Below are 14,341 nucleotides of genomic sequence, written 5' to 3' on the forward strand. Positions count from 1 at the left end.
AAGTAATTCTCTTTGTCTTCCATGCAATAATGTTTTAAAATATTAATTCATCTCATTTGGTATCACAGAATGGCTCTTAAGGGTCAGTTTATTTTTAAAAAGAATGTGAGTGTGTGTGTGCCCGTGCATGCTACACGTGTGCCAGTGTTCAAGGAGGCTAGAATAGGACATTGAATCCCCAGGACTGGAGTTATAGGCAGTTGTGAGCTCCAACCATGGGTGCTAATAGCTGAGTTCAGGTCCTCTGGAAGAGAAGGAAGCATCTAAACTGCTGAACCATCTCTCAGCCCTCAAAGGTCAAGTCCTCTAGACTTGTATTTAAACTTGTTAAACTTGTATTAGACTTGTTTTGTATTTAAAAAATAATGTTTGTTGTTGTTTTCACACTGATGAATTAATGAGACATTTCTGTTTCCCATATTTGAAAGCTACTTCTTAAATGAATGATAAAAGCAGATTTTTTTTTAGTCTTTAGAGTGACGTTTTTGTAGGGAGAAAGAACTATCTGAGAAAGTACTTTTAGCAGAATGGTTTTTAAATCATGAGTGATCGTATTCTCCCAAACATACTTTTTAATGGTGATGACATATCTGGCAATTCTGAAGACTTACAAATGAGTTACATTGTATAAAAGCTAGGAATTCCCTTTACTCATCTTCATTTATTAATATATTATCCTTTATAATAGGCAGACTACTCATAATAAATTCAAATGAAAAATATCCAAATGCAGTTTTGAATGATTTATCTGATAGAGAATGCCCATTTTTTCCAGGCTATTTTTAGATTACCTTAACAAAAATAGCTAATATGCTAAATATTCACACTCTGTTCATTTAATTCTCACATTATGAAGGTGATGCCTACATAAATCAGTAGCTACTTGCCAAGAAGCCATGTACTCAAGCAAGATAGAGCTAGAATTCCTATTTAACAAATATCTACTATAGACATGCTGTGTGTCATGAACAATTTGAAACACACAGTATTCAAAAAGCTAAGAGGATCATGGTTGCATGCAGTCTAGTCTGTCTCCAGGAACCTTGCTCTTCAAGGATCTACAGTAGTTTCTAATTTGCATATAGCATCACCTAGCCACCTTATAAAGGGCTTGACTTGTCCTCATTTTATAGACAAGGTTCTGAGGCAGTCTTGGATATAGTAGCCATTTCAAAATCCAACAGCTCTTACCCTGCAAAGCTGTTCTCAGTATCCCATCCTACCTCAAATATGTAAGCAAACATTGGCCAGAGTGAACTTTGATATTACAGACACTTTGTGCTCAGTGCCTTTCTTGAGCAGAAATACCCTATCCCAGAGGCTGAATGTTCCATAGAGAAGAGTAGCCACGGGGTTAATCTCAACTGATATGCTTTGGGAATCCTATTACATTGCTTCTTTGTTGGGAGTCAGTTTAGACACGGACACAAAAGAGGCTACGATTCCTTTGGCACAAAAACCAAAGAGGCAACAAGAACCTATTTGTTTACTACATCTTCAAAAATGGTGTGGACATTGCATCTTCTTAAATAACGCATTTTTAATGTAAGGTTTTGAAACTGGAATCACATATGTGAAAAATGTTACAGCTTTGCATGGTTTTAAAATCTGTGCCAGGAATTAACTCAAGAGAGAGAGAGAAGAAGAAGAAGAAGGAAGGAGAGGAAGAGAGGAAAAAAGGGAGGGAGAGAGGGAGGGAGAGAGGGGTATACACACAGAGGCACACATACACGATATTTCTTTTTGTTGCTATTTCTGTATCTTGTTACGTTTAAGTAAATCATCATTAATCAGGTCCAGCAAACAATTTTTTCAGTTGTTACCCAGAAGATAAAATATTTCAGAAATGTATGGGAAGAAATATAAACTAATAAAAATAGGCACAAAGCTTGGACTGACTTTGGTACATGTTTTATAAAATATTGGATATACTTTATATTTTCCCTTCATACCTGTTTTCCTGTGCCTGCACAAGATTCTTGGTTAATCTCCATTCAAAAAATAAGCATTTTAGACAAAATATTAAGTTTATATCTCTAATAATGAAAACAATATTTATAATATAATTTCTCTTAAAATATTTGCTAAATTCATGAAAAGAGATGAGATATAAATTCATATACTCATATTCTTATGAAAAAAATCTTAGGAATATTGTTTAAGAAGCAGTTCCCATAGGTGCCATTGATAATAGCTTTGTATTGCTTATATCTGAATATGAAAAGCAGTGAAACTTTTAATAAATAGCATCTTAAAGCAAAAATATCCGAAGTTAATTATCAATAGCATGTATCTAATCTAATCAGTTATATATATTGAGCCTCTATTGGTTCCTTTTTTAATAATAATATAGAAGACAGATAAAGTCTTTGGGAAATGAGGTAACTGAGATAATACGGCATAGGTTGGAAGAAATTTATATGCCTTGAAGCAGTTTTTGCTCAGATTTTAATAAACTATAGTCAGCAGTCTGAGTTATCCTTACTCTGATCTGCACAACGAGCAATCTTGAAGCATGAATGTCCCTGTGCATGTCTCAAGTAGCTCTTGTCTCAACCTCTGCTGATCTTTTTCTGGAAAGCAGGAAGACGCATTGCATTCGTGCACACATCAGCTTTAAATTGTAAAAGAAAACAGTCCCAAAACTCATAAAGTCGTGGAAATAGGTTTTGGTCCAGTTGGACCATAGACGCAGTAAAGGCAGAACAAAAGGACGGGAAATGGGAAGAGAATGGGAAGGAGTCATTGTGCAGCCCTAAGAACGGGGTTTGTATGCTGCCTGGAGAAACAGGTAAGACGAGGGAGAAATACGGAATGGAGGAGAAAGCACAGGATGAACTGCAGGGACATCTTAAGTTCTGCTTCTGATGAATGCTGTGGCATCATTTCGTTAACTTAATTATTTTTTTTTTGACAATGCGTGGAATTGAACCCGAGGTTTTACGCCCTACTCCACAAACGCTCCACCCCTGAGCTCCAGCTCCAGCCATTAGTTTAGTGCAATCTTGGAGAGAACTCCCAAGACCTGATATTCATATGCAAATTATACAGATATGAGTTCTTGAAAAGGCTTTCTTCAGTGGGGGGAAAGCCAGCTTTGAAGGAATAAAATTTAATTTGCCCGGTGACTTGAATAGAGAAGCTAAGTTGGTGGGAAGAACATTTTTCTAGTGGAGTTATTGTTACCTGCTCGGCCCACACGCTCTCTTTAACCTCTATGCACATGCGATTTAATAGAGCAAATGCCCGCCGAGTACAGGGCAATCAGCACGTTCAGGAGAGTTTAGGGATTACAACCTTCAAAGAATATGAGAGGTTTTCTTATAAATGACTGGCAGGAGATTGAACTAGATCCCTGATAATGATCAGAGGGAAGAACAGAAACATCTTCCTAGGAAAAGCAGAAACAACACACCTTGTTCACAAGGCATAACGCATGGGTGTGTGATTCCCTACCGTTCCATGCCACTGTCATCCAAGTCATCTTAAGGCTGCCAACCTTGGCTTCTGCATCCAAAGTGGACCAGAGTTTCATCCGCAAAGGCTGTTTAGTGGTAAAAAGTGAGAAGGAGTGATCAGAAGGAAGAGGTGGTGTCTGGCTTTCCCGCACCGTGACTGCTGCACTATTGGTAGCTTCTCCAGATGACATGAAGTGTGTTTGATGTGAGAAGTTGAGCTGTTATCACTTAACCTACTGCTTCATCAGCTTGGCAAAGGTTAAGGTCACAAGGTGTACGGGTATCCCAACCCACTTGCAGGTCAATCTGTGTGCATCTTCCAGGGTATCTTGATATGAATTTAAACTAGAATCATGCGTTTGAGTGAAAGTCTAGTTCCGGATTATTATAGTCCACAGTGTGTAGTTTAATGTTAGAATTTGGGGTAGATATATAGGACAAACCATTTGTTTTAGATTTTCATCTAGATTATTAAATGTGACATCAACCAAACCTGAATGGATTAGCTGATGGATAATCTTTTCACGATCGTTTAGCTTCATCTGTAGTGACATGTAAATCGAGATATTACTGTGATTCAAAGCTCCTGGGAATACATGTTCCATTTACCCACAAGAATAAGAATAGTCTCTGTGCAAATGGAACCCAGATAGGTCCATTTCCATCAAGGCACCGTATGAATCAACCATCTGTGGAAAGCACCGTGTAGGATTATACGGCACGAGCGTTCCCTTTCATGTCATTTTGGTGGCGCATGTCTTGGATAGATGTAGAAAATTGATGCCAAGCACCTAAATCTGCCCTAGCTAGGGAAGTGAAAAGAAATTCCTTCCTTGAATTCGAGAAAAGATAGCATTCAGATTGGGGTGTGTGTTGGGGGGGGGGACTCTCAATGATTCCATTTTGTGCGGTTTCCTGACCAGCATTAAATCCTACCCTCAAATGGAATTATTAAGGTTTAAAATACAAAATTGAAGGGAAGAGGGAAAGCTGTTTAGTGTGCTGTCTTCCAAATGCATTAAAAATATCCCCTTTGTAAGGCGTCTTGGAGGAGCATGCAAATTATAAGGCTGCTGAGAGCCACTATTGAAGAATCCTGTGCTGTGTCTTCATGTGATGCTTAAGACAATTACTGGAGGTAACTACTACCCACATTTCTCTCAGAATCATTTCTGAAGAACAGCTAAAAATACTGTTAACTATAAGAGACTCAGTCTGTCAAAATGTATTAAAGTGACACACTGCCAACTCCAGTTCAACCTAAAACCTCATTCTGTAATGAAATGCTTTATATAAACTCAGGAAAGCTGGGACGCTCACAGCTCTCTCCTAAATTAGCCAGTATTTGAGACTGCACTAGTGTGGTATAGAAATGATATTTGGACTCCCGTGGAGGCATACTAATGGCTCCTTAGTATGTATCCATAGATATGTTTGCTTTTACCTAGAAATTACGTTTCTCCAAAAGGGATGAAGAATTTAAAAAGGCCAAGGGGTGGGTCACAAGGGGGGATATTTCTGTCTCCGGCCTACGTCCCAATGTATTCCCCTACCTGATACAAACATGGCCATCAACACACGTGTGTGCCCACCCCAGCCCCCCCCCCCCACACACACACATATGCACACACAGGCACCTGTGCACTTTTCCCTGAAGCCAGTGGCTCTCTTCTATTATAAAGAGATAATGGCACGCCTACTGCCAGTGTTCCGACTCCCACATTACAGGTTTTCCAAACATCAACCTCAATTCAGAGGGGAAAAAAAAGATTATGTTGACATCTGGCTAGGACCAGACGAACATGTCCCCAGGAGTTCCAATCCTCTTGGAACATGGCACCAACAGACTTTATAGATGTCAAATTGAGGGACAGTAAAAGCTGGCAAACTTGCTAGATGATTTATGTTTTGGTCAATGACAGGCATTACCTGACTGGATTGAGTTCTGTTCGGTGCATCTGTTGCTGAAGGCTTCACACACTTGATAAAAAAGTGACAGTTAATATTTTCTCCTTGCCTCACACGCGTGGCAAAAGGAAAAGCGGATTTTCTTCAGGATCTGGATTTTCATCACTCACGGATCTTGATGTCTGTGCTAGTTAGTTTTGAGGACTTTGGTTGTATTTTTGTCAATTTGACCCAAACTACAGTCACCTGGGTAGAGGGCATAACCTTTAGAATAGCCTGCGGGCATTTTCTTTATTGATGACTGATTGATATGGGAGGGCCCCCGGCAGGAAGAAGCAGTATGTGGGAAGGCGGTCCTGGATGTAGAAGAAAGGAGACTGTGAGAACCACAGAGAACAAGCCAGAAAGCAGCAGTCCTTCATGGTTTCTGCTGCGGTTCCGGCCTCGAGATCCTGTTGTGACTTCTCTAGACTGTAACAGAAATGTAAGCCCAAACCCTTTCTTCTCCAGAGTTCCTTTGGATAATAGTGTTTGTCACAGCAATGGGAACCCAAGTAGCTCAGAGGTGCTCTCCTCGTAAGCAATCGAAGGACAGCCGTCTAGAAAATGGTGCTCGAATTATACTTGGATGCATCAGGATGGGTTTTCACAATCCATCTCTGCTCCACCCTCCCTTTTTCCTGGCTTGAAATCGCCTTTGTGTTGTAGAAAACAGTTTCATGATTCTGTTAGTGACTGCACTCTGTAAGAAAGAAACTTTTCTGCTCCTTACTTCCAGTCCATCTGATGGTCCAGCTAGTGTCTGAGGTTTGGCTATAACCAGAGGAAAAAAAAAATCTACAAAATCTATGTCCCCATGAACCCCTTGATCTTCGTGGATCTCCATCTCCATTCAAGCGCACTGTGATCTGGGCCTAATTCTACTTGACCTGCTTTTTTTACTCTTTGTAAACCTCACCTCCCAGTACCTGTTACTTCGCACATTCTTTTCTCGAAACATTCATAAATCTTAAATTCCTACTTATTTGTCCATTGTCCCATGAGCTCCCTTGATACAGTTATACAGAGTCAACATTTTAGTTCTATTGACCGGTTGAGCCGTTGAGTAGTCCTTAAATTATAATGCCTACGCATCACCGGGGTTAGTCATCAATGGCAGAGATTTGTACCAACCACTTGTCGTCATAGCGTATTTCCCCTCCCCCACAAAGACCAGGACTTGGTAGTTCTTAGAAGATCCAGAATATATTGCTATCAAGTCCACCAGGTGGCCCCACCCAACACATGGATCCAGCACCCCTTTAAGAAAGTCTCTTCCAGGAACGTCTCTCCTGCTTCTTGATTTCTGAAGTAAGGACGAGAAAACATTTTTTGTTCCCTAAACAAGATTTTCTTTTCTCCCATTCCTAGAAATTTCATTTCGGAAACATTAGAATGCAGAAATTTTTAAATCTACTCCCTTCCAGGCTGGGATAACAGTGTTTAGGAGTAAGCTAGCTTAATGTACGTAAGTGAAATTGCTATTAATCACTTTTGGAGAAAATGGAGGAGTCCCAGGAACACGCTGTAATTTGAATCACTTTGGTGCTGCCTCCGCCCGTGCTGCAGTTAGCAAATACATTGTTTATGAACAGCGTGGCTTAGGATGAAAATACTGCTTCTGCAAAAAGGCAGGAAACGGTGTCAGGGCGTCAGGACTCTTCTCTCCCAACTGGAGAGTCCTGTATTTGTAATAAATTCCTTTCTCGCTGGATGAGTTCTGCATTCTCAATGAGGTTAACTTGGCAACATTCTAGTTGATTTTAATAAAAATAGCTGCTTTGAGGACAGGGAGCTGAGGTTGCCAAATTTACAGCTGCCTTGCACAATTACTCTTCCACCTCCTTCAGGGCTACTTAGAACCAGTAAGCAAATTAAGTGTATCGATTGCAATTTTGTTGGACTAACTCGGCTTATTTTTTTTTTCTTCTTCTTAAGGAATAGACTCGATTCCTTTTAGTATGTGTCTTTTCAGGGTGATCTCTTCTCTTTTCAGCCATAACACAAAGACAACATCATGGCTGGATCCACGGCTTGCGAAAAAGGCTAAACCTCCGGAAGAGTGCAAAGAAAATGGTAGGTTATTAAGTTTTTATGTTTTTTCCAGCAGTGCACTTTGAGGATGTTTGTGAATTCCGAAGAGAGGTCCTTATGTAAAGAGGCAATGATCTGGCTGAAGCCGTCTCTAAATGTAGTGTTTCCTGCTGGAGAGATGGGGACTCGGGCCCCTTCCGCGGGCCATGTGTTTGCCTGTCCCTCCAAGGAGACACTGCCGGAGCATCTCCTCTCTGTCATTTCTGCCGGTTCTCTTTGACCTCCGGCCTGACTTTCTCCCACCTCCTAAGGACTTTTGGTGTGCGGTGTGTCTCTCTGAGGATTCTGCTCTTTCGCTAAAGTCAGAGAGGACGCAGAGAAACGCGATACTGTAGAAGGCACAACTGTAAATAGCACTGGCGGTCCCCTTCAAAGGCAGCAACGTTCTGCCAGTTAGGAAGAAGCCAGTTTTGGAAAGAAACATTTTATTCTATAAAGAGGCAGTTCAGCAAAACAAATAACTGCGTGAGTGTGTTAGGTGGTCCTTGCTGTGTTCCAGGGGCTTGCCTAAAAGCAGAATGTGCCGGTGTGAGAGGTTTCTAAACAGTCTTAGATGAATGCCAGCCCTGTCTTAAAATTAGTCAATTACACAGATGACGTCTGCAATTAGGAACCTTGTCATTTTTAAAGAATGTGTAGTTAAGTTAAAATATTTCTTACCACTTACTCAAAATAAATAGTAGACTCCCCTATTGGTTTATTATCTGTCTACATTCGCAGTCTTTCTCAGATCAAGTTTTTAGAGCCCTGCGTGGGAGCATATATCACTGATGGGCACATAAAGCTGACAAGAGGGTTGGAGAATATTTAAACTTTTTCAAAGTCTGTCTTAAGTTAAAAAAAAATTCTCTCTAATTCTAAAAGTTCTTTTCTTTTAACAATAACCCTAACTTTCTGTGATAATTTTGGGTTCCTATTATAAAACCAGCATAAACATATGATCCAAGTTAAATTAGAAATTTAAAATTTCAATTTTCTGTATAGATAAATGTATATATAATCGATTTAATCAAATCTATACTTAACTTTCTTTTTATAGTTGTATGTTACTGTTTTAGAGCACAACTGTGCATGGATGTAGCCTATTCATTCTTCTATAATCTGACCTTTTAGCCCAATTAAGTTATATTGCATTGATACCCCTAAGTCAAGCATTGCAAACTGGGAAAGACTCTAGGTCAATATCACCTTACGCGTTATGGCTGAGAGTTACAATTTACTTGGACACAAATGTTCAGCCTTAGTATCTTCTCATTCAAACGAACCTATCAACTTTTTTGCTTGTGAATCCTGCACTTCTCAGCTGTCTGCTTCCTTTGAGTTGCTCTTTTTGTTGAAAATAAATGACTACGATCAACACTCTGGGTCCTAGGAAACATGTGGAAACATGTTCCAGTGTTAATTTTTGGCACATCTGTATTTATCTGGGTTCTCTGGATGGTAGACGCTTGAACATAACGCTAACGCCTACAATTGTATGTCTCTGGAAAACGAGACCCGGGAGACCACTTGGTCAGAATGTCCCAGTGCTGGTCAGTTACTGTTTGTTTGCACTTTCTACAAAAGAATTCATAGACTGGGAGGCTGGACCTCAGAATCTCCCGTTTATTTCATTTGAGCGCTACTGTTCTGGACACGTGATTTATAGTTTCTTGCCAAGAAAAGTACTGTCTCTTTTATTTTATTTTTCTTTTCTTTAAGTAACATGAATTACTACTGAGTGTTTGAAATGCTAAGGGGTTGCTTTGGGGGCCGCCAATTGCACGTCACAATCAGCTCAGACACACGAAGTTGGTGTGATTTTTCTGAATTCTGGAATGTGTGTAAAATGTGTATTAAACCGTAGATCTTCCACATGGTGACAGCTTTTCCAGTGCAGACGCCTCTTCCTCTGCCTGGCAGAGAGAGTCGCTGTCAGATGCTCTGATCTCATCTAGAAAGGAGCCAGTCTGAAGTTGCACTGAGCTCTGGTGAGCCACGGTCGATCTCTGGTTTGTCCTCATTCTCTGTGCGTTTGTGGGCCAGAGTTTTCAACCAACAGCCTAGCGCAACCTGGCAAACACTGTCTGAAAGGGGGCCAGAGAGGACATGTCTCAGGCTTAAAGGTCCCCAGCATCTGTGCAGTCATTTGACTACAGCAGTCAACGTGATAATATGAAGGTAAAGACCGTGTTCCAGGAAACCCTTACTTGTAGACACAGAAATGTCACTTTTGTGAGCTTTCATGTAACAAAGTGATCTTGCCTTTCCCCCCTTAACTTTTTAAAATATATAAACCTTACTCTTAGATGGCATAAAATTAAAAGTGGGCTGGATTTGATACCTAGGATGAACTTTAGTCTGTCTCATCATGTGGTGCCTTTCTCTTAGCAGGTCTTGAGCACTGATATTAATATTAAATGTTTTTTCTCACAACTATTGCCCTGTAGATAATCTAAGACATTTTTGTTGTTTTGGGTTTTGTTTTGTTTTGTTCTGTTTCATTTTGTTTTTAATCTTCTGGAATTTTAGCTTACTTTTTGCATGTACGTGCCTGCAGACTTGGCGTTGTCTGAATTTGACAAGCGTTGGGGGTTGTGTGAGGGTTGGAGCAACCTGTTTAGATGCTGTACTTCATTACTGTGGTCCCTGGGGATTCCTAATCATTTACCTCACCTCTACGGCCTCTCTTCTCACTCAGGTCTGAATTCATATTGTTAAGATCCCCAGGTAGATATGAGGAGCTGGACATCTTCTCAAATCTCACCAGGTTTCTCTGCTACACAGAATTTTAAACTTTCTCCCCAACCTACAGCCTACGGGACACATTTTGCCAAGAATAGCTATTATCTATGAACAGCCACAAAATGTAAACCTACTCAAACGTTATATGAGAATTTTTGGAAGGGGTGTGAGTATGTGTGTGTGTGTTGTAACTGTATCGAGGACATTTCAAAGCTGAGTTTCCTAGGTGACCATATCATGCTGCCCTGTCGAAGGGGAGGTTGTTCTTGATCCCTTTGCTTTTCCAGCAATTCACCCAGATTTTCACATAGGTCAGTCCTACCTGGAAGAGGAAATTTAAGTGTAGTCACTTTGAAATGGGGCTTGGGGGAGAGAAACAATCTCAATCTCATTACATAACCTAGTCCAGCCTGGCCTCAACCTCCTAAATTCCCAAGCTTGAGTGTTATGTGCGTATGAGTATTTGCTGTGGGTCTGTTAATATATACAACTTCACAACTCTTTACACAGGTGCGAAATTCCTGTGTCAATTATAATTGGGAGCTAAATGAAAGAAAAATGGGAGGCGTACTCAACTGACTCAAATAATCCTCATAGAGAGAAAACAGGCCAAGAACATTTCTCCTTGGTATCAGGGTAGAAAGGTTGGTCTGATTTGTGTCTGTACAAAATGAATGCTTTCTCTGTTTACAGGAAAGCAATCACTTGGCCCTTTTAATTTGAAAGCTAATATACGCAGTAAACATAAAAAGCAACTCCCTTCTCCGAGTATCCTTTAAAATACCAAAGTCACTGTGCTCTGAGAATCTGTCATAGCGCTGTGCAGTTTGGGACTTTTAGTACCAGTCTGCATGGCAGTAAAAAGTCTCCACCTACTCCTGGAGTCTAATAATAGAACTTGGGGGAATGCTGTTTAGTAATCCAATACAGTCGTATTTAAAATGCCATGGGGGGAGGTTACCCATTGAATAATTTGGATGCAAAACTGGTTAAACCATACTAAAATGCCATCATACTTCTCTCTCAGAATAAGCAGTGTGGTGCTTCTCCTAAGACATTTTCAGTCATAGCTGCCCCTATGGTGACAAATCCCGCAAGAACACCAAGTGGAAGAGTCCCTTAGAGGCTGGGAGAAAGGTCAGTTGGCAAAGGGCTTAGTATACAAAACTGACTGAGTTTGATTCACAGCAACTAAGCACAGAAAGAGTTGCCTGTAATCTCAGCAAAGGGAAGGTGGAGAGGGATGGATCCCAGGGGCTCACTGGGCCGGGAAATCAAACTGAATCATGGAGCTCCAGGTTCAGGGAAAGAGCCTGTCTCAAAAAGCAAGGTGGTAACTGATGGAGGAAGATAATCCATGGCAACCTCCGGCCTCTTGCATGTGTGCATGCGCACGCGCACGCGCACGCGCGCGCGCACACACACACACACACACACACACACACACACGCCGACCTGCACACACAAGCATGCCCCCACAGGCACATGCGCACGCACACACACATTTACACATACACACACACACATGCACAAAATAAAGTGGCCTATGGACCAGTTCTCTTTAAGTTGACATTCGACTCTGCTCTTTAGCATCCCCCAGTGCTATGTAGGTTCAGAAGAAATACTGCCATTAGGCAGCCAGAAGCAACTGCTCCAAACCCTCTCAGGCGAGGGGATGATTCTCCATGGTGATTCCTATCTGTAGGAGGAGAATCCATTCTTCCAAAAGGACTTGGCTTCCTCTGTAGGAAGGACTGCTTCTTGCACTGTTAGTTCAGCTCCTTTAGATGGTACTCAGCCTGCAGACTCCTAGAGGTCAAGGACAACAGGTTGGGGCGGGGGAAGAGCTGGTCTACCTCAACAGCTACCTCAACAGCGTTGGATTTCTCTAAGGTTCTTGGAGACTTGGAAACAAACAAATCTGTGTGGGTTAAAATTGTCCGTCTAGCTAGTACCAGCCTGATATTAATAGATTGATGTTTTCCCCTGTATTCTGTTTTTTAAAAAGGCTCTAAATTTTCACAAAATAATAATTACTTCTCCATCAGCTGACTGGATGGGCTGCTTTCTGGATTCAGAGTCTGAATTATGAGTGAGTTTTCCTTGGATTACTACAGAAAAAGAAGTCAGCTGTAGCAACCGCCTCCATGAGCTTATATTTAACTGACACTAACTAGTCCTTTGAACTTTGTCTTTTTTTTTTTTTGTTTGTTTGTTTGTTTGCTTTTCGAGACAGGGTTTCCCTGTAGTTTCTAGAGCCTGTCCTGGAACTAGCTCTTGTAGACCAGGCTGGCCTCGAACTCAGAGATCCGCCTGCCTCTGCCTCCCGAGTGCTGGGATTAAAGGCGTGTGCCACCACCGCCCGGCTGAACTTTGTCTTTTAAAACTATCTAAGAATGAATACGAAAAGGTCATGTTTTGGAGTGTCTATTAAATATAGTTTTTTTCAAAAGAAGGAACTTGACCTCCAAAAATAATAGAAAATACAACTTAGGTCATTTCTTACATGAGTTTTAGAAAATTGACATGAGTGAGGTTATACTTGAATTCTAGATTCTGTTTTTAGATTGTCTGTTCTGTCTTTGTATAGGAAGTCTGGCTTGTTTTCTCACTTGGTTCTTTTCAATAATTAATAAATCCTAATTTCTTAATTATCATCAAATTCGTTATCATCAAATCAATTTTATATTTACATATTTTTAATCTGAAGAGCTTGCTAAGAACTTGGAAGTGTGTTACTATTAAAAAAAACATTTGTTGCCATTATGTGGTGGTCAGGGCATTTTCTTCTTCTCTTGGCCATTCTGATGGTGTGTCAGTTAGAGGTCCCCTAATGGCTGATGTATCAAGCATCTTGTCATCTGCAAGTATTAAACAGTGGAATGCTGCATCATGACTCTGTCCATTTTAATTGATTTATTCTTAGTTCCACTTTGGAGCATGGATATGAATTCTTTTGATGCTAGATATGAATGATTTCACCGGATGTGCAGTCACTAAACACCTTGTTCTTGTCCGCAATCAGTCTATTCATCCTCTCCACAGGGACTTCTGCAGATGTTTGTATTTTAACGAGTCCCACTCAGATCACCTTTCATGAATCAGTGAGTCCATGCCCCAAGGTCTTCTCGTGGTCTTTGTAAATACTGGCCAGTTTTAGATGCAGGCGGTCTGCCTTTTAGTTAATTTATTCAGTGTCGAAGGCTGTGGTTCTTTCATTTTCCTTTTGTCTGAGGATGTCCAGAGAGCAGCCGTGTAGAAAGGCGAGTTTCCCTCCCGTGTGCTCTGTCTTACATCTTACATCCCGCCGATGCATTTGATGTTCTGTTCCCCCATGTCGTCTTCTCTTGATTTCTGTAGCTCCCTAGTAAGCCTTAACCACACACAGTGGTAATTTCTGCTTTATTCTTGATCAAGTTGCTTTATTTATTAGACTCCCTACTGGTCCATATAATTTCTAGAGTGTTTGTCTATGACTACAGAAAATCTTACTGGTATTCTGAGAGGAATTGCATTGAATCTATAAGTCAATATGGGGAGAATTAATATATTTAATAATATATGTTCCAATCTATAGGCATAATAATTCTTATTGTTGATGTCTTATTTGATTTTCTCATCAGTGCTTTCTTAACTTTTCCAGAAAAAAATTTGATTGCATTTTTATTGTATACATAGGCTTTCCATTTTTCAGAGACATACATAGTAGTATGTTTTAATATCATTTTGACAATATTCACTTTTAACACCTATAAAAGCAATTGATTTTGATGTGTCAATTTTGCATAATTTGACCAAATTCATGTGTAAGCTATAAAAGCTTTTGCTAGATTCCATAAGATTTCTACCTACACAATATTTTTATTTCCAATTTGAACTGTTGATACGTTTTATTTATATGGTATTCTATATTCTATTATATTTATGTTCTGAAATATTGAGCCCTTACTTTTGTTAAGCCTAACTCGAGCATGGTGTACTGCTTTGTTAATATGCTGATATTTTATTGAAGATGTGATGTCTGTGTTTGTGCACAGTATTGATCTCTACTTTCCCTTTTTTGTATACTTTGATCTGACCTTCATATCACAGTGATCCCGGCCACATACAATGAGTAT

General features: G+C 40.2%; 1 protein-coding gene across 2 annotated transcripts in view; it reads left to right on the forward strand.

The window, feature by feature from the left end:
* The window catches only part of Magi2 (membrane associated guanylate kinase, WW and PDZ domain containing 2), a 1,324,802-nt gene that overhangs the window by 883,475 nt on the left and 426,986 nt on the right, over positions 1 to 14,341 (forward strand). For both annotated transcript variants that reach the window (XM_038315349.1, XM_038315350.1), the window contains exon 6: positions 7,402 to 7,481. In XM_038315349.1, the coding sequence (XP_038171277.1) occupies positions 7,402 to 7,481 (80 nt within the window). The remainder of the gene's footprint in view (positions 1 to 7,401; positions 7,482 to 14,341) is intronic.

The sequence above is a fragment of the Arvicola amphibius genome, chromosome 18 (assembly GCF_903992535.2).
Source record: "Arvicola amphibius chromosome 18, mArvAmp1.2, whole genome shotgun sequence".
Taxonomy (NCBI): Eukaryota; Metazoa; Chordata; class Mammalia; order Rodentia; family Cricetidae; genus Arvicola; species Arvicola amphibius.